The sequence below is a fragment of the Cheilinus undulatus genome, linkage group 4 (genome assembly GCF_018320785.1).
Source record: "Cheilinus undulatus linkage group 4, ASM1832078v1, whole genome shotgun sequence".
NCBI lineage: Eukaryota > Metazoa > Chordata > Actinopteri > Labriformes > Labridae > Cheilinus > Cheilinus undulatus.
In genome coordinates, this window is record NC_054868.1 from 43,976,086 (window position 1) to 44,001,086 (window position 25,001).

Sequence of the window (25,001 nt, forward strand, 5' to 3'; positions counted from 1 at the left end):
CATGTCCCACTGCTGATGTGGGTCAATCATTGGACCATTGATTGACTAATGGACTTTCCAGTTATAGTCTTCAGCAGATACAGAGTGTGTGTTTGTGTGTGTTTCAGAGGGACTAAAGTGAAGAGAGAGACCGACAGAAGGTGAGCGACTCACTGGTGACGCTGAGAGCCTCCCCGGTGATCTGGGCAGAGATGTGGATGCGTCCTCTCCTCTCGGTGTGATCCGTCCCACACAGGCTCGGGACGTTGGCCACGCACCGCTTATGGATGTTCATCATACAATCTGCATGCAGACACAAAGAAGACACATCAAGCTGAGTTTGTTTCACTCAGACAGTCCATAAAATTATAAATCTGTGCAACATGTGACACATTCAACCCTGCAAACATTTTTAAAACAACAGGACCACTCTCAGCTCGCCATGCTGCGCTAAGGATGCTACTGGATGGGCATCTGGAAGGATGTTTTTAATACTGGATGTTTTTCCAATAAAATGCGCTTTGTAACAACAAAGCTCCAAAGAGCAACAGATCTTCAGCCAGATTTTTATTTTCATGGAGTCACAGAGAAAAGAAAGACAACAGCAGTGGTCGAGATACAGAAGCACTTCTCACACATGAACAAAAAAACCATGAAAATGAGTCGGCTGAGATGCATGTGTAAATGCAAACAGTTACATTTTTACCAAAACATTTCCCTTCCCTTATGTTGCCTCTCTGACTACTCTACCCTCCCCTTGCCTGGCAGAACTCATCTTCAATGATCCACAAGCGTAATCCAGCAACTCTCCAATTTTAATACCCTGAAAAAATTCAGGGGCAGAACTGTTTCAAGAATTCTTCAGGAGTGCACGTAAAGAAACTTTCAAAAAGCAAAGTAAAGACAGAGAGCACTACAACATAGCAAGAAAACAGAGAAAAAGACTTTACTTTTTATTTGTTTAGCAGTGGTTTCAGGAGAGAAGTAACAAATGTTCCCAAAAACACCAACTTTGAAAAATTCCATTTCTGTTTTCCCCAAAAAAGTGCCAAAGTTGTAAATAAACTCAGAATCTTCTGTCATGTTTGACAAAAGCTGAAAGCCAGAGAGAGTGAGGGAAAGAGAACAGTCTGATTTTTTTAGTTTATTCGCAGGTTATAAAAAACAAAAACAATGCATGTTATTTAAAGCAAAACACCTTGCAGGGAGGATTAGACACCCAGAGAGACAAAACAAAGAGGTATCAATACACATTAAAAAACATTTCATCACATTTTTGTCATCTTAATTTGCCTTTTGAATGACAATGTAGATGTTGATTGTAGAGAAACTGGTAGTTTCTCACAAATATGTTGGCAATTTACACTACATGGACAAAAGTATTTGGCCACACCTGTTCATTATTGAATTCAGGTGTTTCTTACAGACTGGCATCAATGTAAGCACAAAAACTGTGCAGCAGGAGCTTCATGAATGGGTTTCCATGACCGAGCAGCTGCATGCAAGCCTCACATCAAGCTCAATGCCAAGTGTTGGATGGAGTGGTGCAAAGCATGCCGACACTGGACTGTGGAGCAGTGGAAACATGTTCTGTGGAGTGATGAATCAAGCTTCCCTGTTTGACAGTCAGATGGGTGAGTCTGGGTTTGGCAGATGCTGGGAGAACATTACCTGCCTGACTGCATTGTGTTAACTGTGAAGTTTAGTGGAGGAGGGATCATGGTATGGGGCTGTTCTTCAGGATTCGGACTAGGTCAATCTTAATGCCTCAGCATGCTGAGACATTCTGGACAATCCTATGCTTCCAACTTTGTGGCAACAGTTTTGAGAGGGCCCTTTTCTATTCCTACATGACTGTACCCCAGTGCACATAGCCATACTATAAATACATGGTTTGATGAGCCCTGACCTCAACACCTTCAAGCACGTTTGGGATGGACTGGAACGGAGATTGCGAGCCAGGCCTTCTCGTCCAACATCAGTGCCTGACCTCATAAATGCTCTACAGAATGAATGTAGACAAATTCCCACAAAAACACTCCAAAATCTTGTGGAAAGCCTTAAAAGAAGAGCGGAGGCCGTTAAAGCTGCAAAAAGGTACATGAAGTACCTGAATTTGTAAAGACTATCATTACAATTCCTGTTGGTGTAATGCCCAGGTGGCCTAATACTTTTGTCTATATAGTGTAGGAGCCCAGTACTTTTTCTTTTGCTCCCAAAATAGATATCCATACTATTGTCGATTTGGTTTATTTTTTGGTATTGTATTAAAGTTTTAAAATTCTGGTATCGCGTCAACTCTAGTGCAAAAAAGTCCTTATTATTCCGCCCTCCATGGTTTATTCCAAACCACTGTTTCTTGTGGTCTAACCTCATGGCTTGCCAAGACTTCTTTAATGGGACTAAAATTTCAGGAAAAATTTTAACCACTCATATTAAAAGCTTTAAATAGATAAAAGTGTGGCTGAACAAAGAGACAACACTAAACAAACATGTTTAAAAAACTTAGATTCTGCAGCCCTGAGAGTTGTCTGCATGCAGACATCATATTTTGCTCTGTGTGATTGATTACATGTACATTTTGGTACATTTCAGTAACTTAACACATTATAGTGGAAAAAAAAAGCTTTATTATCCCAGGAAAAAGAGAAGAATAAGTCGAGATCTCAAGAAAACAGCAAATTTATACCAATTATCACAGGTGCAAAACACATAAATAGATATGTGTTTGCTAAGCGCTTTCATTTATGAAAGACTTTTGAGAACAGCTGAACCAATGATCTGAACAGTGTAGGTTTTCTGCCCTCTTTGTTCTCATGCTATGTCTTGTTTTGACTCACTGGTTCCTGTAAGGTATCACTGTTCGCCTATTTCAGACAAAGCTGACCAAATCCTTGTATGTGTGAATTTAGCTTTGAAATAAATCAACCAATCAGAGCAGCTCAAACGAGGAGAGACACTGAGAAGAATTCAATCAGACTTGAGTTTTGTTTTCGTCTCAGATCTGAGAAAAGTGACTGTGACAGGGATATTTCTAAAATAGCTGTGAACCTGGAATGACCCTCATTAATACAGTATTTATTTTAGTTCATAAAGGACATTCTTAGAAGAAATTTTTTTAGTAATTCCTCTTTGTTGGATAAATATCAAGGTGAAGAACTAAATATGTATTGTTATTTTTTCATGCACAAATGTGCACAAAATATAATTGCATTAACTCCTGAACTAATTTAGTATGATTCAGATAACTGTGTCTTTATGGTGAAGAAAATACCAAAGCCCTCTTTGTGTAGTTCCTCAGTTTGTCCACTGGAGGTCAGACTTCTCTGGCATACAAATTTCACTACACTCAGAGGAAGTGCAGAAAAAGTAGACATCCAGCACTTCAACATCAGATTTATCACTGTGATTCTGTTATCAATGGAACTATGTGAGAGATTATCATTTTATTTCATTTTAATGTTACAATAAATTTAAAATATCTCTCTGTATTCATATATCACTGTAGACAAGACATTACATCCCATTGCTAAAATCAACACTTTTCAGGGAAATTTTAAAAAAATGTATTCTTCAGATAATTTAACACTGAAAAATGGGGGTGGCAGGTTTTAGCCTACACCAGCGTAATTCTTGGGTTATATGTAAGGTTAGATTTTTGTATTTTTTTTGAAGGCATGACACATGATGACAAGAAAAAATGTTTACCTACAAAGGTAAAAATTTCAGCAAAATAAGTTAGCCCCAGTCTTATTTTAATAAAAATACTTGATATTAAAACGCTAACTTGTTCTTTTGAACCATGGCTCAAGTTCAAAGAGAGAGGAAGACTTATTTTCAACTGGATTATTTGATCAATGTATGATTTCTGTTTCAAAAAGGAAACAAAGAACGTCCAAAATTTCCACAGACTGCTCATGTGGTTTCATACATTAGAATTTATTAGTTAATGCTACGAACTGTGACCATTGTAAAACCGAGACTCTTTTTGGGGTTTTTAAAGATTCTGCTATGATTGATAGCAATACTTCTGCAGCAAAACCAAACCAAACCCTGCTTATATTCGATTTGAGATATTTGTAAAGATGAAATTATCAGCCTCTCCCATGAAAATGTCATTTTCTAAAAGTATTTTCCAAGGATTTTAACACAGCTTTTCCAAACATCCAAGATTATTTTTACATACACAAAAAAAATATTTCACTAAAACAAAAAACTACCAGGGTCTAAATTATTACTCCTCCTGATGCTAATAGTCAATAGTGTCTCCTTGTTAATGGAAAACAGCCTGGAGTTTTTTGCTGTAGTTTTAGTCCCAGACTCGTCTCCTGAGGAATCCAAGCCCATTCTTCTTAGGTGGATCTCTCAGGCTCCTCCAGATTTTATGGTCTTCTGGCATGGACCTTGGCCTTCAGTTCACCCCACACATTTTCAGTGGAATTCAAGTCAGGGCTTTGAGCAGGCGGGTCAGTAAGGCTCACTTTGGTCTTCTGAATGCAGTAGTTCACCAGGAGCCACTTACGTTTTGGGTCATTGTAGTGTTTAAAGACAAAGCGACGAACTGTGTTCCCAGTTCCAGATGTGCCGAAGCTTCCCCACAACAAAATACTCCCACTGCTGTGCTTCACTGTGGGGACGTGTTCTTCTCTTTTCTCCAAACATAATCAACGTCTCTGTGGCCAAAGAGCTCTAGTTTGGTCTCATCTGACCAAAGGACATGCTTCCAGTATGCAGAATTCTTCTCCAGGTTGTCCTTACCAGACTTCAGTCTGGCTTGAAGATGTCTCTTCTGTGTTTTTTCTTGGTCCAGTCCTGTGCAGGGCTCTAGTGATGGTCTTCTTTAAGACTACAATTCCTGACTTGGCTAAGTCCTTCACTAGTGTCTTGGCAGTTGTTCTGGGGTCTTTAGACACATCTCTCACTGGTTTTCTTTCCAGGGTCTTTGAAATCTTTCTCTTCCTACCTCTGTCAGGCTCGTTCTGGACTGTGTGGCTCTCTTTGAATTTCTTGATGATATTTCTTACTCCAGTTCTTGACACTTGAAAATGCTGTGATAAATTTGCAAATCCTCCTCCCCTGTGAGCATCAACCATTCTTGTACTCAAGTCTAAACTGACTGATTTGTTTTTTTTTCAAGATGATTTCTCAGTAAAAGCTCAAACCTTTACTAAAGTTTTTATACTGTATTTGAACTGGGAAATAATAAGAAAAAAGTCTACACGCACATCCAAACCTAGGTGGGCAGGTGCTGAGCCGAAAAGGAGACTAACAGAGAACAGAAAGATGTCTCGCACACTGCAGGGCTCCAAAAATATAATTATTTATCATTATTTATTTATTTTACATTGGTGCAATAAATAATTATATTTTTGGAGCCCTGCAGTGTGCGAGACGTCTTTCTGTTCTCTGTTAAACTGGGAAATAACTCTTGGTTTTATCTTGACTTTACAAGGTTTGAGCATTGCAAAGTTAAAATACATCATTGCACAACAGTGGTTTTTGCTATGGCTCAACAAAAAGGTCATTTCTAAAGGGGATAATAATCAGACCCTGGTAGTTTCTGATTTTGTGAAAGAATTTAGTTTCTGTGTCCAAAGTAAAATAATGTAAGCATCTAAAATAAAACTAGGATGTTTGAAAATGCTTGTTGAATTTGTTTTCTCTCTTTAACAGCACTTTGGAAATACTTAAAAAAAATGAACTTTTCATAGGGGGGCTAATAGTTTCATCCTTATCTGGGTCATATAAATAATAAGGTTGCATTATAGGTTTATATGTTAATGTTAATGCCGTGTCAGGACCCCAAAGTTGGTCACAGAGCTGTTTTCAGTAGATAACATCGGTGCAAAACAAAACAGGGCAAAAAGTCTGTGAAATATCAAAGCTCTTTGTAGATACACATGCATTTCTCTATTTTATGCAGAATTCCCCTGATTTCAAGTAAATTTTGTTTGTTTTCTTTTTAATGTGGACCTATGTAACTGGGTATCTTGGGATAACAAAGCTGATTTTCTGATGACAAACAGTTAAATTCTCTACCACTAGAAAAATTTTACGTTATTACAGGACATAGAGTGAAATTAAATCTACCATGCATGTCCTCTTTAGGACTTCTTTAATGATGTGCTTTTTATACAGGTTGAAAAGCTTCAAATTTTCCATTACATAAATCTGAGTGGTTATTTTTTTCTTGTAGATTTTGGTTGTGATATCTCATTGAGGAGGAGGTGGTGGAGCCTGAGGCTAGACCAGTTGAGAGACTCTGATTTAGACCACACGATAACCAGAAATAAGACGACATTTTAAAAAGGAGGAATTTCCCTTTTAGGGTTTTGTAACAGAACTCAGACAGAAATGTAAAGTAGACGTGGTCTGACTCAGAGGACTGTGCACTTGCTTCCTTTGACTGAGAAACCTCAAACATTAAAAAAAAATCCTTACTTCTCAGAGGGAGACGGTCATATTGTTGCTGTTTTAATGTCGGTGTTTCTCTCAGCCATGAAATGTCACGCTTTGTTTGTCGTCGGCCAAGCGGTGATACTCGGAGCTAAACTGTACTAACTTTGATACTTTCTCTTTTCTCATTGTGTAAAAGTGTGAAAACAATACAAGAGCTTCATAATACAAGACAAAGCATGCAAACATAGCGTAGGAGGAAGATAAACTTAAATACTAACCACAGGAGTATGGAAAATGTGTTGAAGAGAGCCTGATGATCACTGAGATGCCAGATCTACTGCATTCTTGTTTCTCCCTCATATTCAAGCTAATGTTAAAGATTTTTAAACAACTCATATCTAGTCATCAAACTGGTGACACACTCATGTCTGCAGTTGCATTATTTAGAGCAAATTCTGAACGTAGAGCTGGCGTCTGGTGGTTATACCCTCTGTGAGGTAAACGATTGCTGGACAATGAAAGTGCAGGTCAAGAAGAAGAGCTGGGGCAGGTTTTTGGTGCATGGTGGTGTGCTTTAAAGAAGCTACTACTCATAGCCTCCAGTAATATGACTGCACGGAGGGCCACAGCCAGACTTGAGCCCAGGCCGTCTGTGTACATAGGGCGTGACCTACTAGCCAGAACATCTGCACCCCCTAAATGAGTAATGTTATTTAGTTCAGTGGTTCTCATGTGGTGGGTTAGGAACCTAAAGTGGGCTGCAAAGCTCTTTCCAGTGGGCCCAGAGAGCCTGGAAAAAAATGTGGCCAAAAAGTCTAAGAAGTACTAGTCTAACAATAACAATTCTAAAGATTTAACCATAAAAATCTACTGTTTAAGGATAAGAAAGCTGCTTTTACCAAAAAAAAAAACAAAACAAAACAAAAAACAAGGCAGTTCCTAAAGATAGTATACTGTAAAAGTATAACCCTGACTTGTCTCCTCTTAAGTTAATGCAAACAGCTGAAAAAAGGGCTGTCTTATTAAAAAAAAAAAAAAAAAAAAAACTGTTTAAAACATATAGATGGCAATTTGTCCATTGTCTACAATGCAGTTCTTGCACCCCAGGGGGTGGCTCCACGAGTGTATAATTTCATGTGAAAGCTATGAAAATGGACAAGGTCACTATGATCTCACAATATGTAAAGTCCTCATGACCTTTTACCTCCAAAATCAGCTTTCAGTTCAATCTCAAATCCAGCTGTAGGTCTAAGAAAATCCCTCACTGTGTTCCCAAAATACTGCGCTCAACAGATTGGAGGTCACAGTGATTGCAGGGAGAGTGGACGTTTCTGCAAAGTTTGAAGAAAATCCCTCGAAGTGTTCTTGAGGAACACTATATGAACAAAACTATTTGGCCACACCAATAAACGATTAAAATCAGGAGTCTCAGTCAGACTGAAGTTGGACAGAAGTATTTAAAATCAAGCACCTAGCCATGCAGTCTCCATTTGCAAACATATGCAATACTGACTGGGTTGTTCTGAAGAGCTCAGTGACTTCAAGTCTGGTACTGTGATGGATGCCATCTCTGCTGGATATTCTACAGTCAACTGTGAGCGATATTATCAAAAAGTGGAACAACAGCAACTCAGCCGCTCAGTCAATGAAAGCTAAGGCAAACGGTCAGAAAAGTCTGGGTTTGGCGGATGCTGGGAGAATGCTCTTTGTTTTTCAGGGCTTGGACTAGTCCTCTTATCTCCAGTGAAGGCCAGTCTTAACTCTTAAGCATACCAAGACATTTTGGACAACGCAATACTTCCAACTTTTTGCCAGCAGCTTGGGGACAGCCCTCTTCTATCTCAACATGACTGTGCCCCAGTGCACAAGGCAAGGACTATAAAGACATGGTTTGGTGTGGAAGAACTTGACTGGCCCCTCAATCCCATCGAGCATCTTCGGGATGAGCTGGAATGGAGACTGTGAGCTAAGCCTTACATCAGTGCCTGACCTCATAAATGCTCTACAAAATGATTGTGCAAAGAAACTCAAAAATCTTGAGGAAAGCCTTCTAAGAAGAGTAGAGGCTGTTATAGCTACAAAAGAGGGAGCAACACCATAATAAAGTTTCTGTATTTAATTTCATTTTCAATGTCATTCCAGTCCCTGCTGGCGAAATGGTCAGGCGGGCAAATATTTTTGTCCATGTAGTGTATCATCTTCACACAAATGGCCCAGACGGATGGACAACCTGAAAACAAAAAGCCTCTGACTCTGGCTCTCGCCTGCACCGATGCCTAAACATTTCATTTGGTCATATGAATAAAATTTAACCTAAAAAAAATTTAACCTAATTTAACCTGACGAGACTTCTGTGTGTTGTTGAGATACTCTGCTCGTTTTGAGAGACATCACCACGCTTTCTCCTTGTCTGCTGCAGAGTCTATAAACACAGGTACAAGGAGGAACTGTTTACTTGATAAACAATGTTGATGGCTGTTGGAGTCAAAGATAACTCTCTGTTTGTGTGTTTGTTGCCAACAACATGCAAATAGTCAGCAATAAATTGAACATGACAGCAACACAGTAAAGAGTCTTCAATCACGGTTGTGAGCGGCTGATGATATCTCTGCAGCTGTCATTCAGCTGATCCTATCTGTTTAAGCGATTATTATGACTCATGACCGTGTTGATTATTGTAAATGATGGATGTGGTCTAAATTTAGAGTTGAAACATTCTCAACAGCCCACAAGTCACAAACTACACGCTGTTTTTAAAACTATAAATCAAAAGTGTATTCTTTACATTGGTATATCAGTGATTCCTAAATGTAATGTGTGCTTCTCGTAGGGGCAGCCTGTCTGATGAATGTGTTGTCGACGATGAATCTTCAAGAAATGCCACGGCGAAAAATATACGATGAGTCATACCTCACCATCTGCTTCACCTATACAACAGGTTATAATTAAGAGAGCCGACAGTGTGGTGTGCCTCAAAGTATTATCATCTGACAGCATGAAGCTGAACCAGTAAAGACGCCTCAGAGACCTCCGAGTTTTATAAAAATCTGTTAAAAGCAGCGTATGGTTAACCTGACACACCAGATGGACTTCTGCACATATCCAAGGCATCGGATATATTTTATTTCACATCCATCTGGGCAGCATCCTATAGACAGGGACACCCCTATTAATGATACACTAACTGGGCAAAGCTAATTGGATTGGCCAAATCCCATGTCTGTTAGGCAGAGGCTGACCAAACCAATCAGTGCCATTTAGGGAGAAAGAGGAAGTAGCTAATAGCTAAAGCTATGGGTGTGGTTTAGTTGTACTGCAAGCCTGTAAACAAAGGCAGCCAGTGAATAGAGTAGCATGGATGAAGCTATACTTGCAGCTTTATCAAGACTGGGCAGCATTTCCTTATTAAAACACTGACACTGACAGTAAACAACGATAACAGCTGTATATTGAGCTGCAAGAGGTGGTTTCTACATCGAGAAATACTATCAAAAAAGGTCATGTTGTGAGCTGATGACGACTATGCCAAGCATTCAAAGTGTAAAAATATAAGCACTCTTTATTACTGAGTCACTTTTGTGTCCTGAAACTAGAGGTGGGAATCTTTGGGCATCTCGCGTTTCGATTCGATTACAATTCATAGGGCTACGATTCGATTCTTGATTGATCATCAATGCATTTTGATGCACTTGTTTTTTTTTTTAACATTTCTGTTGTTCTCACTGTGTCTGACATAATAAAAACATTACATTTGTGTTTAGAGAAAAAGACATAAATTAAATTTTCCCTATCCTCTAATGGGAGATGTGTGAAAACTGGAAAGTCACAATTGCACTGAACCAAAGGTATTAGCATCCTTTCCTTGTAACACATCTGAAATTACAAACATAAAAGTGTCCATTTTCACACATGAACAACTGGTAATCCAAATCTCGCTGTTACGTGCTGCGTGTCAGAGTTCTACCTTTTTGTTCCTGCTATTCCACAGTATTAAATAATTTAAATAATTGATTATTATCAATATTTGGACATTTATAAATCGATTCAGAATCGTCCTCCTCCACATCACGATGCATACAAGAATTGATTCTTCATTTGGTGTCAGTTTGACTTTTCAAATGTAGATTACATACAGCAAAGAATGGAGGAAAAGAAACTTATGGAAGCTGGATGCTCAAAACCTGTTGCGTGTTTGCATGGTTATGATTACATCTACATCAGTTGCCTTGATAATTTTGAACAAAAGACGAAGGCAACTGATGACAGTTCAGAGGCAAAGTCCGTATGTATGGCAAAAGCCACGTTTAAGTATGATGTTAAGAAAAGTCTCGTCTCCTCTTCTGTCCACACGTACCGCGCCATGTTGTCTCGGAGTGAACTGGTCATGTGACACCATACGTTCACCCTGTGACTTCTAAATGAGGAAAAAGTGTTTCCATTGCACTTTTGCGATACACCTCTATATCCAAACATCTTAAAAACCTCCTCATGAGAGCATAAAAACTTTTTGCGATATTTGAGAGCTTTTTTGAAATTCAGGTATTTCCATTACCAGTTTTTCATTGCGCTATTTAGATTTTGCGCATTTCTAAGGCTAATAGAAACACAGCTTCTGTTTCAATTAAAGCCATGTTTTTGATCAAATGAGGATTTTTTTATGCGTTAAAGGGTCTGCTAGCTCTCATTGGTTGTTGTGGGTATTCTGTCAGAGGCATTACAACATGTTTGATAACAACGATTCGAAGTCTGGGAGGCTATGAGGCGATTTGGAGCACTAAAACAATTGCACTGATTACAGACTTAAGGATTTTTCAAATCATGTAGTGTGTTGCCATCCTTGCGTAGATTCATGTTGATATCTGTATCAGAAAAATGAGTTTGGAAATATTGGCTTAATGGATGTGAGCTGGCAGCCTGGGTTCAAATCTGCCCTGTCACACCTTTATGGCATGCCATTTCCCGCACTCTCTGCCCAGTTTACACACTTCTGTATTTGAACAAAGGCAAATAAAGTCCAAAAATAAACCTTAAAGGCAAACATCTGATCAGGAGGACAAGATGGACAGAGATCCGGGCAGCAGGTCATCAAAAATCAGTTTTGCACACCGCTTGTCTCTTAACAAAAGCTTTAATTTAAGCCACATGTTTGAACTGCAGTCATACACTAAGTTTATGTACGTACGGTCACATTTCATGCCCTGGTGAATCAGCCCGTAGAGAAGAGATCCACAGTGGTCGCAGAATGTCGGGCTGGAGTAAGTGTGGACCTTAAACTTGTGTTTACTTCGAGGATCCTGCAGAGACACAGACACAGAGACCAGAATTCATTCATTGCATAAAAAAATCCAAACAGCAATCATTTTATGATGAAGTTTTAAACATTTAAAGAGAGTTTTTGTTAGTGGGACAACTAAATTATAAAGAAAAGAATAAATATCTGTTGTTCCTGCTAGTTTTAATGATGCCATGCCTCATGTAAAGCTGTTGTATAAAGGTAATATCACACTCAAATTTGTGCCATTGTAGTGAGTAATCTTTGCTAATGGAACAGCACTCCCCCTCCGGGAATGACTGAATAATGGTCTTCTATTTTAACAGAGAAATTCTTTTAATAGTTGCTTCGTTATAACAGAGATCAGAGTTAAATAACACAGATCAGATGTTAAATAACTGAGAGAAATCAAACCACTGATGGAAGAAAACCGAGAGACAATAAAACAGATTTTGTGATGTAACAAAGAAAGAAAGGCAGAGGAGTTAGAGATTAATAAACATCAGTCATATGACTTTAGATCCATGCTGACTCACAACTTGGTGTGCGTGGTTGTGTTTTGTTTGTGTGTGTGTGTGTGTGTGTGAGAATGAGAGATACTGGCTCATTAACCTGAGGCAGCCAGGCAGCACATTTTCTCCTCACTGACATGTCTCTGTGTGATTGTGGGCTGACAGCTCAGCAGGAGAGAGGACAAGAGGTTACATCTGTGTGTGTCGGTGTGAGCGTTCATCAGGCAGCAGTTACAGGAACTACATGGAAGTTCACTCACACCAAAAAAACAAATGCTGACCTTGCTAATGTTATAAATGAACCGTGAACAGGAAACAATCACTAACCGTGAGTGTTATAAACATTAAAGTTTCACACGAGAGGAGTCTTGGGATTTTTATCTTCTTCTTTTTTTATTAATATCATTACTACTGCCAAGACTCTTTTATAATTCATTACTTTATTGAGACACTATTGATACTTGTGCTTGAACAAAAGACTCGAGGGCATTACGTCTAAAAAAAACAGGTGCTGTTTTAGTTGCTAACTCCAGTAATCCCAATAATAACTCCAGTAATCCTACTATTGTGACCTTTTAACTTGGCTGACTTAATATTATTTATCTGCCAGTCGGTATAATGTATGGACAGAAAACAAGTCAAATATTCTTTTTCATGCATGCATGGTATAACTCTCGTGACACTGCCTCGAGTTTATGGAGGAGGAAAATGAAAACGGCAGTGGGGGTCAAATCCAGACATTTTGTAAGGGTTGGAGCTATACACACTACTTTGACTTTCTTGCACAAAAGGAAAACAATGTTAGGGTTAAGTGTAAACTGTGCCAAGGCTTTCAACAACTTTCTGCTGCTGTGAACTCAACATCAACTCTTTCCAAGCACCTGAAAGGCAACCTGCCAACATGAAGCTTTAGCTTTGCTTTAGTAGCTTAAACCACCAGATCCTCAGAGAGGCTCCTGATATGAGCATGGTGCCTGTAAAAAATATTCACCCCTTTTATTGATTTTATAAATCAGTCATGGTCAATGTAATTTGGCTGTTAAGACAAAAAATGCAAAAAAATGCAAAAAAAACAAAAACAAAAAACAACAACAACTCTTCTGTTGAGGGGAAAACAGATTTCTACAAAGTAATGTCAATTAAACAAAAATATTTGAATGCATAAATATTCGCACCCCTCTTGTCAGTATTTAATAGATGAACCTTTGGCTACAATCACAGCACTGTCTGTGTGGGTAGGCCTCAGTTGTACACTGCAATTTTACTCCATTCTTCTTTGCAAAACTGCTCAAACTCTGTCAGATTGCACAGGGATCAAGCATGAACAACCCTTTTCAAGTCCAGCCACTAATTCTTTATTGGATTGAGGTCTGGGCTCTGACTCGGCCACTCCAGATCATTCCCTTTGCTGTCTTTTAACCATTTCTGTGTAGCTTCTGCAGTATACTTACTGGAAAATAAGCTGTACTTCTCTTGCAGAGTGAATAAGCTTGTCCTCCAGGATTTTCCTGTATTTTGGTGGGGATGGTGTGTTTGTTTTGATGTGCAGTGTTCAGTGTCCGCCTAACGTCCCCCATCTTGTCTTATGGACAAAAAAGCACCATTTTGGTCTCATTAGACTAAAGCCTCTTCTTTCACTTCACAATGGAGTCTCCCACATGCCTTTATTGAACTCTAGTCAAAATTTTATACTAGAAAGAAATCTTAGAAATGAGAAATCTTTAGCAGCCTGTCATGGAAAAGCCACCTATCATAGAGCTGCTGGAGCACACAAGGGACATGCTCCTACTTTTTTACTCCAGGTGAGGAAAATCTTTGCAGGCATTTAATCCAGATTAAATTTAGATTTATGTACTCACAAAACCAGCGATCGTTCAGTGAAGATTCTGCACCAGAAGATCACTGATTTCAGAAGTGCTCTGGTATCAGTTTGATAGTTTGAAGTTTTCTTCAGCAGTGGCTTTCTCTCTCCACTCTCCCATAAAGCTTTGACTGGTCAAAGACCCAGGCAGCAGTTGTTTTATGCAGTCTCTAAATCTTGTAACTCCTTCAGTAGTCATACAGTAGGTGTCTTGGTGGCCTCTCTCACTTGTGTAGACGGACTGATCTATGCAGATTTAAAACTAATTTCATCTCCCAAACAGCTGTATTACCTAAACTATAGCTATATTTGAAAAAGTAATCTCATTCATAAAAGATTAAAAAAAATCACCACCATCTCAGTGATGTTATTTATATAGAACATTTCACACATTGCTGAAAATAAACCCCCTCTCTGCCTCCTTCTCTCATCCACCGTGGTCCCTACAATCTCAGCCTCTAGCAGCCTGTCAGCAGGGCACAGTGTGAGAAATCTTAGCAGTCTGTCACAGAAAAGCCGCCGATTATAGAGCTGCTGGAGTGCATCAGAGCCATGCTCCTACATTTTTTTTCTCCAAGTGAGGAAATAAAACCTTTGCAGTTCACTTAATCCAGATTAAATTCAGATTTTTGTATACAGAGATCATTGGTTTCCAAATTGCTTTTGTATCTGTTTGTAATCTAAGTAGTATTGCTATATCAGGTTCAGCAAGCTCTGGCTGTATGCAGAAAAACACTCTATATGGAGGGCAGAGGAGCAGAAAGCACCATCTGTAGAGCAACGCTTGATCAGACATCTTGTATCTCTGCCACTTGCTAAACCAGAAGTTTCAAACCTTCACTCAGAGAGACTTGAATCAAATTAAGATTCCACATAAAGACACTCAAACATCATCTGCATACGCAGCAACTTTTCTTAAAGCCTGGCTCACACTTAAAGATTTTAAAATGTAAACAGATATTAAAACAATAAAACCCTACATACAATGAAAAATAATGGTAGACTGAACTATTTTCTTTCTAATAGTATTTGAATTGTTATGATATGACCAAAAGAGCATACGACTTAAAATCTCTCTGTCAGTGCCTTTAGATTTACTAGCTTGAAGGACAGCTGGCAGGAAGAGCTGGCCGACATAGCAACAAAGCTTTAAGACTACTTTTACTGAAAATGACAGAACAAAAGGCTACATGCTTCAGATACATCTTAAAGAAGTCCATCATCAGCATGAATCATACATTGTTCTGTGTGTATTCTGTGTCTTCAGTGGCACAATGAACGATGGAGAAGTTAAATGAGCCAGCTGGAGTTCAGTTCGTCTATGAATAAAGAAAAATATCCACAGTTAAAATACCAACGCACCAGGCAGCAGGCGCACCTGGCTTTTAAAGTGAAAGCTGAATTTGAATTCACTAGCCACACCCATCAGTATGGAAAGGGTTACAAGGCCACTCCTAAGGCTTTGAGACTCCAGTGAACCAGGGTGAGAGCCATTATCCACAAACGGAGACAACTTGGCTCAGAGGCGAACTTTCCCAAAATTACTCCAAGAGCACATCGACAACTCATCCAGGATGTCACCGAAGAACCCAGGAAAACATTTTAAGACCTGCAGGAATCATCTGATTCAGTTAAGGTCAGAGGTCATGATTCAACAATAAGAAAGAGACTGGGCAAAAACGGCAGCCATGGGAGATGTCCAAGGTGAAAACCACTGCTAAACAAAAAGCACAAAGGCTCGTCTTACGTTTGACAAAAAACTAGGGATGTTTGGATACGATACCGATACCAAGGTGTTGGGTATCGGCCGATACCGAGTACTGATCCGATACCAGCGTGAACTTTCTGGGCTGACTGTACAGACTAGCAAATTATTTTAGACCTATATTTGACTCAGAACATGGCTCAACAAATAGAATCATAATGTACAGCATCGTGACCCTAAAGTTGTTTTTCTGCTGATTATTAAATTTTACTCTTAAATAATAAAATAATAATACAGGGGGCTTTATCACAGGCTCTCTCTCTCTCTCTCCCATGCTCTACTCAGGCACCATGACGTGATTACGGGACAGCCTGCAACTGGCTGACAGACCCAAACAAATATAGTGGTTAGTATTTGAGTTAGCATTCAGGCTAACAGTAATAAATGATTGAAATTCTATTAAAGTAGATAAAAAGACGTTCAATATCGGGTGTACTGGTGTGGATTTAATCATTATAGTCCCCAAAAGTCACATAAGCTCCATACTTGCTGAAAAAGCTGCAGCGAACTGCATGGCTAAACGAAGCAAAATATAAAGCTAAACCAAACAGTATCACATCGGTGCATAAACTTGTGTACTCACTGATACCAATACCTGCATATTAAGCAGAATCGGATGTATTTCCAATACTGGTATAGATATCAGAACAACCCTACAAAAAATATCTTGATGACCCCCAGTACTTTAGGAAAAATATTCTGTGGACTGATGAGACAAAAGTTGATTTTTCTGGAGGGTGTGTGCCCCATTACATCTGGGGTAAAACCAACACAGCATTTCATAAAAAGAGCCAACAGTCAAAGAAGGTGGTGGCAGTGTGATGGTCTTGGGCTGCTTTGCTGCTTCCAGACCTGGACGATTTGCTGTAATTGATGGAACCATGAATTGTGGTCTCTAAAAGTTTTGGAGTAAGTTTTAGAGTAAGTCTTGATGGCTTTTACCCCTAATAAATGAAATCATTAATTAAAAACTGCATATTTTTATTTACTCGGGTTATCTTTGTCTAATATTAAAATGTGCTGGATGATCTAAAACATTTAAGTGTGGCAAATATGCAAATCCAACTCTTAATCCAACTCTTTTTGTGCTGCCCCTCAGATTTTGCACTGTTTAACTATCACAATGGGGCCCTAAATGTCGACCCCCCCTCAGAGTAGCTCCTTTTTTAATATGCATGTATTTGTTTGTGTTGTGTGCATGTTTTGAGTGAACCGTCTCTCTACTCACATCAGAGGCAGGTCCTTTGTCGGCCCCCGGACAGGAGAAGGTGACAAATTCATGACAGCGCTTATGGACCACGAAACAGCACACTGTAGAGGGAGTGAAGGGAGAGAAAAAAGTAAATGTCAACTCAGGCTTCCTTGCAAAGCCAAATAAGGCGACACACAAAAGCAACAAAGAGATGAATCAATATGTCAATTATGTGGCATTAGTCATTGCACAATAGGCCTCTCATATTTCAGCAGCTCCCTTTTGCTCCTTCCTTGCAGTCGACACCTATATTTAGTTTTATTTGCTTCAGTTTAGAAGAATTTATATTTAACCACAGACGGCATGGTGGGATATTTCATGATCACGGCCAATATCGCTGAAGCTGCTGCAGGAAACTTACAACAGAGGCCGATCCAAAAGACAGCAGGAGATTTCACTGCTTGATGTCTAAATCATTCAGAACACTGTACGACCAAAATAAATATCCTGCATGGAGGTTTTTGGAGAATGCATGGGACAACAGTGTATCACAGCAGATCTAACCAGAGATCAGGAAAAGCATTTTATCTGTGGTACCAAAAATCCTCTGGTGACGGACTTCTACATCCAACTGAATAACAAGTTTGTGATTTGGCTATTTTTCAAGATCCTTGAATTTAATAGATTTTCAGCAAAAGCACCAGATAGAGAGCTTATGCACTCTTCAACGTTTAATATACCAATTCTTGTCTCCATAACTGTATAAAAAAGCCCTGATGTAAAGCCCTGATGACTTCAAATTCAATTTTTTCTTTCAGGTAAATGTCGACACAATTATATATACTGAAAGTTCAGATTCAATTCTGTGGTTTTCAGATGAAAAAGAAAAATAACATGATGAATACTCATGAGTTTGTCAGACATTTCAGAAAGACAATACAATGTGACAAAAACTGACCAATTTAAAACTTTAAAAATTTTCAGATCTGGACGACGTGTATTGCTCACTGAACCCTAACCCTAGAAAAATCTAAAGAGATTATAACTAATTATATTAGACCAGTGTTTCTCAAATGGTGTGCCTTATGGAAAGTCTAGGAATGCCTTGAGAATTTGCACAACCATGCATGACTCAATTGTACAGCAACTCAAGATACTTTCATGTGTTTTCACAGGTATTTTTTGATCCTATCACTGATTAAGATAACAATTGTTACGATAATATCATTTTAAAACTTGCATTATTATTAAGTATCAAAAAATCAGACAACCTCTTATGAAGGTAATTTTTTTGTGTGGTATTTCTGGTATTTTCTAGCTTTGCCTTTATTTCATATGTACATATTTTTGGATAATTAGGTGTAAAAATCCCTTAAAATGTGTGCAAAAAGTTTTGGATTAGCAGCAGAAGATTGCTTTAATTAACAACTGTGACTAAAGCAGATGTAGCTAAAATGTATGTTGCAAAAATAAACATTTTAGAGTGTCTTTGTGTACTCCAGTTGTTCCCAAATGGTGAAGGCCAGGAATGTCTAGGTGTGTGTTGTAGATATAAATAACCATGCATTATCATCATGTCAAAGAAAAAAATTTGCATGAATATGGAGAAAGTGTGCCCTGAGATTTTGTCTCAATCGAAGGTGTGCTTTGGGCAAAAAAATGTTTGACTAAGGGTCAGCCAACGCGTTTAACCACAGAGTTAATGATTAAAGTCCATGTAAGGCAATGAGAAATATGATACAATGTATTTAAGGTATTTTAAACAAAAGAAGACAGAGTTATTCACCACTATACCAAATTTAAGAAGTGAAAAACATCTACAAGTATATAAAATTAAGTTTAAAAAAAAAACAGAAGCAATAACATCTGCCACAGCCAGAATCAGATTCATGTCTTAACATGCTGATTGTTCTGTGCTGAAAATGTGAGTTTATTTTAACAATGTGCATGTGAACACTTGCTCAGGCCTCCTACTGTTTTAGCTGATTTGCATTCTTATTTCAGATATTCAGGCTGTGCTGAGCTGCTGCTGCCACATTTCCTGGCGTAGCTCTTTCAAAATAAAGGTCTTTTATTTGCATGTGAAGTGGGACTGTCTTTAGTAGAAAGTCTTTACTGTTGGAAGCACTGAATATTATCTAGAGGCCGGCTCAGACTACACAAATTCAGCCAGATTTCAGTCCGACTGCAATGTTGCAACTCATCATCAAAGCTTGGGCTTGATTTAGAGCTTCGGGAACAACAAACACTCTAGTAGTGTGACATAATCAACGACGAGTCGAAGACGCTGTAACTAGGTCTGAAATCCACCATTATCATACCAAATCTGTTGATCTTCTTCAAAGTCCATTCTACAGAGCAAGCCTCGGACAGTTTTCAGTCAGGTCTAGAGGCCCAGTAATCTGAAACAGATTTTCTGCCTCTCTCTGCAGTCACACTTCAATTTCTGGTTTTGGAAGAGCTCAGCAAACGCCTCTAAGTGCACATAGGAAACTTTAAAAGCATTGTGTTTAAGGATGCAACGATTCGTTGCCGTTGGCAGCGATAATCAATGATGACTTCTGTCCCCAACAAATTTATATTGTCAATGATTCGTTTGTTGCGTCTGTGCACCTTTTAATGCAGCGTGTTGCTTGTGTTTACAAAACATTATTTTCTCAAGCTGAGATGCTTAGGAGTGAGCCATCTGTCATTCATACTATCTCTGTTGGACATGCTCAACAGTGATAGACAGGAAAAGAAAAACAGAGAGAAATAGCAGCACCTGATGCAACATCTGCACGTCCTAACACTTCGAAAGTCTGGGAATATTTCACTGTTCATGGTTCAAAAAGAAAGATTGCTTGTAAACAAGACGAGGTTAAAATGTAGCACATGGCTGACCGCAACTATCTGGGATGCCTGTTGAAATGCCTGACTGAAATGTGTGTTCTGGCTGAGTGAATTAGTCATGATTGTTAGTATTTTATTATTTTTAGCCAAAATCATACTAAGTAGGTATTGAAATGTAAAAAGCTACATGTTGCCCTGTCTGTGTCTCCTTCTGTGTGTGTGGAAATGAAACGTGAACAGCGTCACCCCCTTCCCTCCTGCTTTTGTTCTACCGCATCTGATTGGTTAAACACAGACACACATCGACTCAGCTGAGGCGCTCTTCTTTGCTATTACTGTGCGAATGGAAGACAGCACTACAAGAAAAGAGCACAAACCTCTCCTCTGCACAAGACAAGCTGTCAGTGTGGCTCTGTACCCTGGTTTCAACAAGAACAGCGGTCCAGGTCGGAGTAAACTGCAGCGGTCCTACTGCGACATCCAAGCTTAAAGCTAACAGCGGACTAAACGGGACAAGCCCACCACCATGATTGCCAAAACAGACCGGGAGTGGAGAGAGAACATTATTGTCTGTCACAGAAAGCTTTCAGTGTTGCTCTCTGTGCTTGTTTGGATTTAGACACGTAGTCTGGCTCAGACAAAAGCGCAGCTGCGACTCAGTCCCAGCTAATGACTAGCAGGCCTGCTAGAGTCAGCTGGGACACAACTCATTAGCTGTATACAACAACTAGCCCTTTCCCCATAAATATCACACTGTCATGCCAAAGCGGGGCAGCAGTAGAGCGACAACATTGTTTTCTGTCAAAGAAAGCTTTCCGTGTTGCTCTCAGTGCTAACTGTGATGAAGAAATGTGTTGGTCTGGCTAAGGCTGAGCTAACGTTCGGCTAGTAGCCATACAAGCACAAAAAGAAACCCTTTCCCCTTTAACTATCACACGCTAAAGAGGTTTGGCAGAAGTGCAAAAACACTCTCTGTTACAGAAAGCTTTAAGTGTTGCTGTCTTCACTTGTTTTAATAAAGAAATGTCCAGTTTTGACTGAAGTGCTGCTGCGATTAATTCAGAGTTAATCGCTCCTCGAGCAGCCAGCGTACAAAGCATTTACACAACAAGTTACCTCTTCCCCCTCAACTATCACATAGTCATGCCAAATTCAGGTCAGAAGAGGAGTTAAAACATCTTTCCCAACATGAAAAGCTTATAGGTTTGTCTTTAGTCTTTGTCACACATAAATGTGGCCCAGTTCTGGTTAAACAGAGGCCATGCTAAAGCTATATCTGAGTATTTACAGCAATGGAAGCAGCCATTAGAGGGCTTTCAGCACAAGTAAACCCCACCCATAGCGCAACTCTGTATGTATGGCTCTAGTTAACACAGCGGAGGCAGCCATTACTGCCAGCATTCAGTACAAGCAAACGCAACTCTGCAACTCTACAAAAGGATCACTCACTCAGTCACTTACTTACTGACAGACTTACTTAGACAAAGTCATTTCCATGTGTAGGGCTGACTTCAGCGGTCAGCCAAAAATGTAAAGCAGACCTTACATATCACGGGAGCACAAAGGCAATGTGTTTTTACTTTCTTTGCTAGCGAACATTGGTCATCCACTGGCGATGTCGTCCTGGCTTTTAACATTAATGTAATACTACAGTGCTGCAGACAGAACCCGGCACCTTTTCCTTTTTACTTTTAACTCAATAGTATAATGTTACGTGGTGGGTTTTTTTTTTTCCTCATCCCATTTTCTATCACTGATGTTAACACGTTAGATAGGGAGTGATGCAATTCATCATTAATGCCAAGCGTCGGATGGACTGTGGAGCAGTGGAAACGTTTTCTGTGGATTGACGAATCACACTTCAGATGAGAGAGCCTGGGTTTGATGGATGCTGGGGGAAAGTTACCTGCCTGACTGCACTGTGCCAACTATGAAGATTTGCTAGAGGAGGGATAATGGTATGGGACGGTTTTTCAGAATTTGAGCAAAGCCTCTCATCTCCAGTGAAGTGCAATCTTAATGCTTCAGCATACCAAGACATTTTGGACAATGCTATGCTTCCAGCGTTGTGGGGAGGCCCTTTTCTATTCCAACACGACTGTGCCCCAGTGCTCAAAGATAGAACTATAAAGACATGGTGATGAGTTTGGTGTGGAAGAACTTGACTGGCCTGCACAGAGTCCTGACCTCAACCCCATCGAGCACCTTTGGGATGAACTGGAACAGAGATTGCGAGCCAGGCCTTCTCGTCCAACATCAGTGCCTGACCTCATAAATGCTCTACAGAATGAATGGGCACAATGCCATTATAGTCCCTGTTGGTGCAATGGTCAGGCATCTAGAATAAAAAAAGGGACTGCATCCTTCTAAAACATCTTGTATTGAGGATTATCAGATACTACTTTAGTGTAAAACATAAAGAACAGCAGATAGTTCATACCTTTATTACAGATCATGTGCAGTCTTGAATATTGCTTATTTATTCCGCTTCATATCCTTATGGCAATGCTGAGCCCTGTTATCTCACATCATGTGTTTCTCTCATACTGTGCAGTCTTGTTTTTACATGTAAATCTTCCACAGAGCTGATTTAAACCACTTTCACTCCATAACAACTTCCAGTAAGAACTAAAAATAGACCAAGTCAGGATGGTTTCGCTTTACAAACTGACGAACCTGATTATAAAAACATTCACAACAACAACCACTTTAGATTAAAAGAGAAGCACACACTCACTCATAGACACACGAAGGCAGACATTACGCTCTGGTTTAATCTTAATTATTCACATTCTCGTTACATTTTCATGAGGCAGCCGTGGCAACAAGCTGCACTTTCTGCAGGTTTCTAGCTGTTAAGCAACAGAGTGCTGAAGCTGCAGGAGGAGAGATGGTTTGGCCTCGTCTTTGCACACCTGGACCCCCCTCACATATACAGTTCAGCTGGATGAGTGCGGTTTGAACTAAATGAGGACAGTAGTCAGTGTTTGGCTGGGTGTAGCATGCTTGATTTGTGTCCATCTGTAGCTCTACACAATGCAAATGAAGAGACGGGCTGTGACTGAAAGAAAGGAAACAGAGAGAGAGAGAAGGAAGGAAAGAAAGAGTGAAGAAGAAATCAAGTCGAACAGAGAGACAGAGAGTGTGTGTGTGGGCAGGAAGGGATGGGGGCACAGCTGGGTTTGAGGCGGCGTGAGGGGGCGGAGAATCCGTGTGTGTGTGTGTGTGTGGTTTTTTTTCAGCGTGTCAGAAGAGACAAAAACAGAACAACAGAGAGACAACACGGTCGCACTTTAAAGCTTTTTGTTCCGAAATATTCTCCGTCACACACCTGTGCATGCACACGCTACTGAAAGACGGGCCTAGTGACCTGCCGAGGAGGTCTTCGCTCTGTTGCCTAGCAACCAGGCTGAGCCCTACAGTAGAGTCTCTCTCCACACACACATACACACACACACACGAGCCGCCCCGTTTTTGTGGCGACTGACAGCGATAGCAGCAAATCAGAGCTGATCCAAAAAAAAATCATCCTCTGCGATGGGGAGCCAGGACGACAGCGGGACGACAGACTCGCTTCAACTGGGGCTTCAGGAAGTTTCCTCCATCTTAGATCATCAATGCCAATCCAGAAAATCCCACAGACAGAGGGACACATTATCATCACTCAGGCCTCAACATGCCTGAACAAATTGGAACCAGAGAGAACTAAATCTGCTGCAGGAATCTCCAGAGGCTTCTGTAGGGCAACAAATGAACACTTACTTCACAGCATATTGATTTGCTGATTAGTTTTTGGTCAAATCAATAAAATGTTTGGTTGTTGAATGTCAGAAAATGGAAAAGACTGCAAATCAATGTTCTCAATCTGCTAAATTTTCATTGATTCTTGTTTTGAAACAGCTCAGAGGACTGAACCATAGACTGTATAAAACATGGACACAGACCGTTATAGGTCATGAATGGTTTCTAAAGATGGATTTTTGAAACCAGTCCATGCTGCCGCCATGTTGGAAATGCTGTCTTAAACTAGCTCTCAATCAACCTCGTAAAAGACAAAGAGCCCTATCCTACACCTGGCACAGGTGCTTTCCTTAACTCCCACCTCCTACAGGAAGTAATTCCTTTGCCATGTGCTCACATTGTTTAAGTAGCACATGAACTTGCACTCCATTTAGCACCAAGAGTTTGTCTAAATGTAAAGAGTGGCCAGTAGATTCAAACACCAGTTTTTTCTTCCCAGTACCCATTGTGATACCAAAGCATTAAGTCTCAGCCGATTCAGAGTACTGATCGAATAGTTAGGGATGCACGATGTTGGATTTTTGCTGATATTCGATATTTTATTTTGGCTGATACTGATGTCAATACTAATATTCAAATCTGTATTTCAAACCTAAAACATCAGTCCTTAACACATTTTAATTTATGAGGATAAACAAAGAAAAACTCTAAATTGGCACAGGTCTTTGGTCCAGCCTAAAACTTTACAAACTTATAAGTACAAATGGCAAAAATGTACAGTTGATAGGGGTGTAACGGTACAGAAAAATTTCGGTTTGGTACGTACCTCAGTTTTTAAGTCACAGTTCGGTACGTTTTCGGTATGGTAATTGAAGCAAATAAATAAAATATAATATTAATTTTTAAATTAAATTGTATTAAAATAAATAGGCTGATTAAATTACATTTATATTATTAATAATGCTGTAGCCTCCTTCCGAAAGGTCTTCAATGATTAAAAATATTACTAAATAAATCCATTTTTGAGTTACTAGGTTATTTTCATTGATATATTGACTACCCATTCTTTAAACACCAAAATTTCCCAGCAAACTTGAACAAATCATCATACTACCATACGTTAGCTTGTTAAGTATGCTAATTAGCGTCTTTCCTGCCGATTTCAACACGGACTTCAGCACTGGATTACTTTTTTAAACATTGGGACCTACTACAATTTTGGGAGAACTTTTCACAGCCCATCTTGGCGGATAAAGAGGTTAGAGCCGTGTGAAATCTGAGGATATCTCTACCTAGGACGCAGCTGCAGAGACCATCTCTCCCTCCTAAGAGGCTGACATATGAAGGCAAAATTAATTTGATTCACAGAGCCAGAGCACCATTGTTATAACAAAAATGATCTTAAAGAATAAGAAATTTATAGCCAGCTGGTAAGGCTCTTTACAGTG

At 39.6% G+C, this 25,001-nt stretch overlaps 1 protein-coding gene across 2 annotated transcripts in view; it reads right to left on the reverse strand.

Annotated features, from left to right (window-relative positions):
• Positions 1 to 25,001, reverse strand: part of LOC121508856 (protein kinase C beta type) — a 66,030-nt gene that overhangs the window by 21,195 nt on the left and 19,834 nt on the right. For both annotated transcript variants that reach the window (XM_041785969.1, XM_041785968.1), the window contains exons 3-5: positions 17,017 to 17,099; positions 11,561 to 11,672; positions 154 to 282 (exon numbers count right to left, since the gene is read on the reverse strand). In XM_041785969.1, coding sequence (XP_041641903.1) covers positions 154 to 282; positions 11,561 to 11,672; positions 17,017 to 17,099 — 324 coding nt within the window. The remainder of the gene's footprint in view (positions 1 to 153; positions 283 to 11,560; positions 11,673 to 17,016; positions 17,100 to 25,001) is intronic.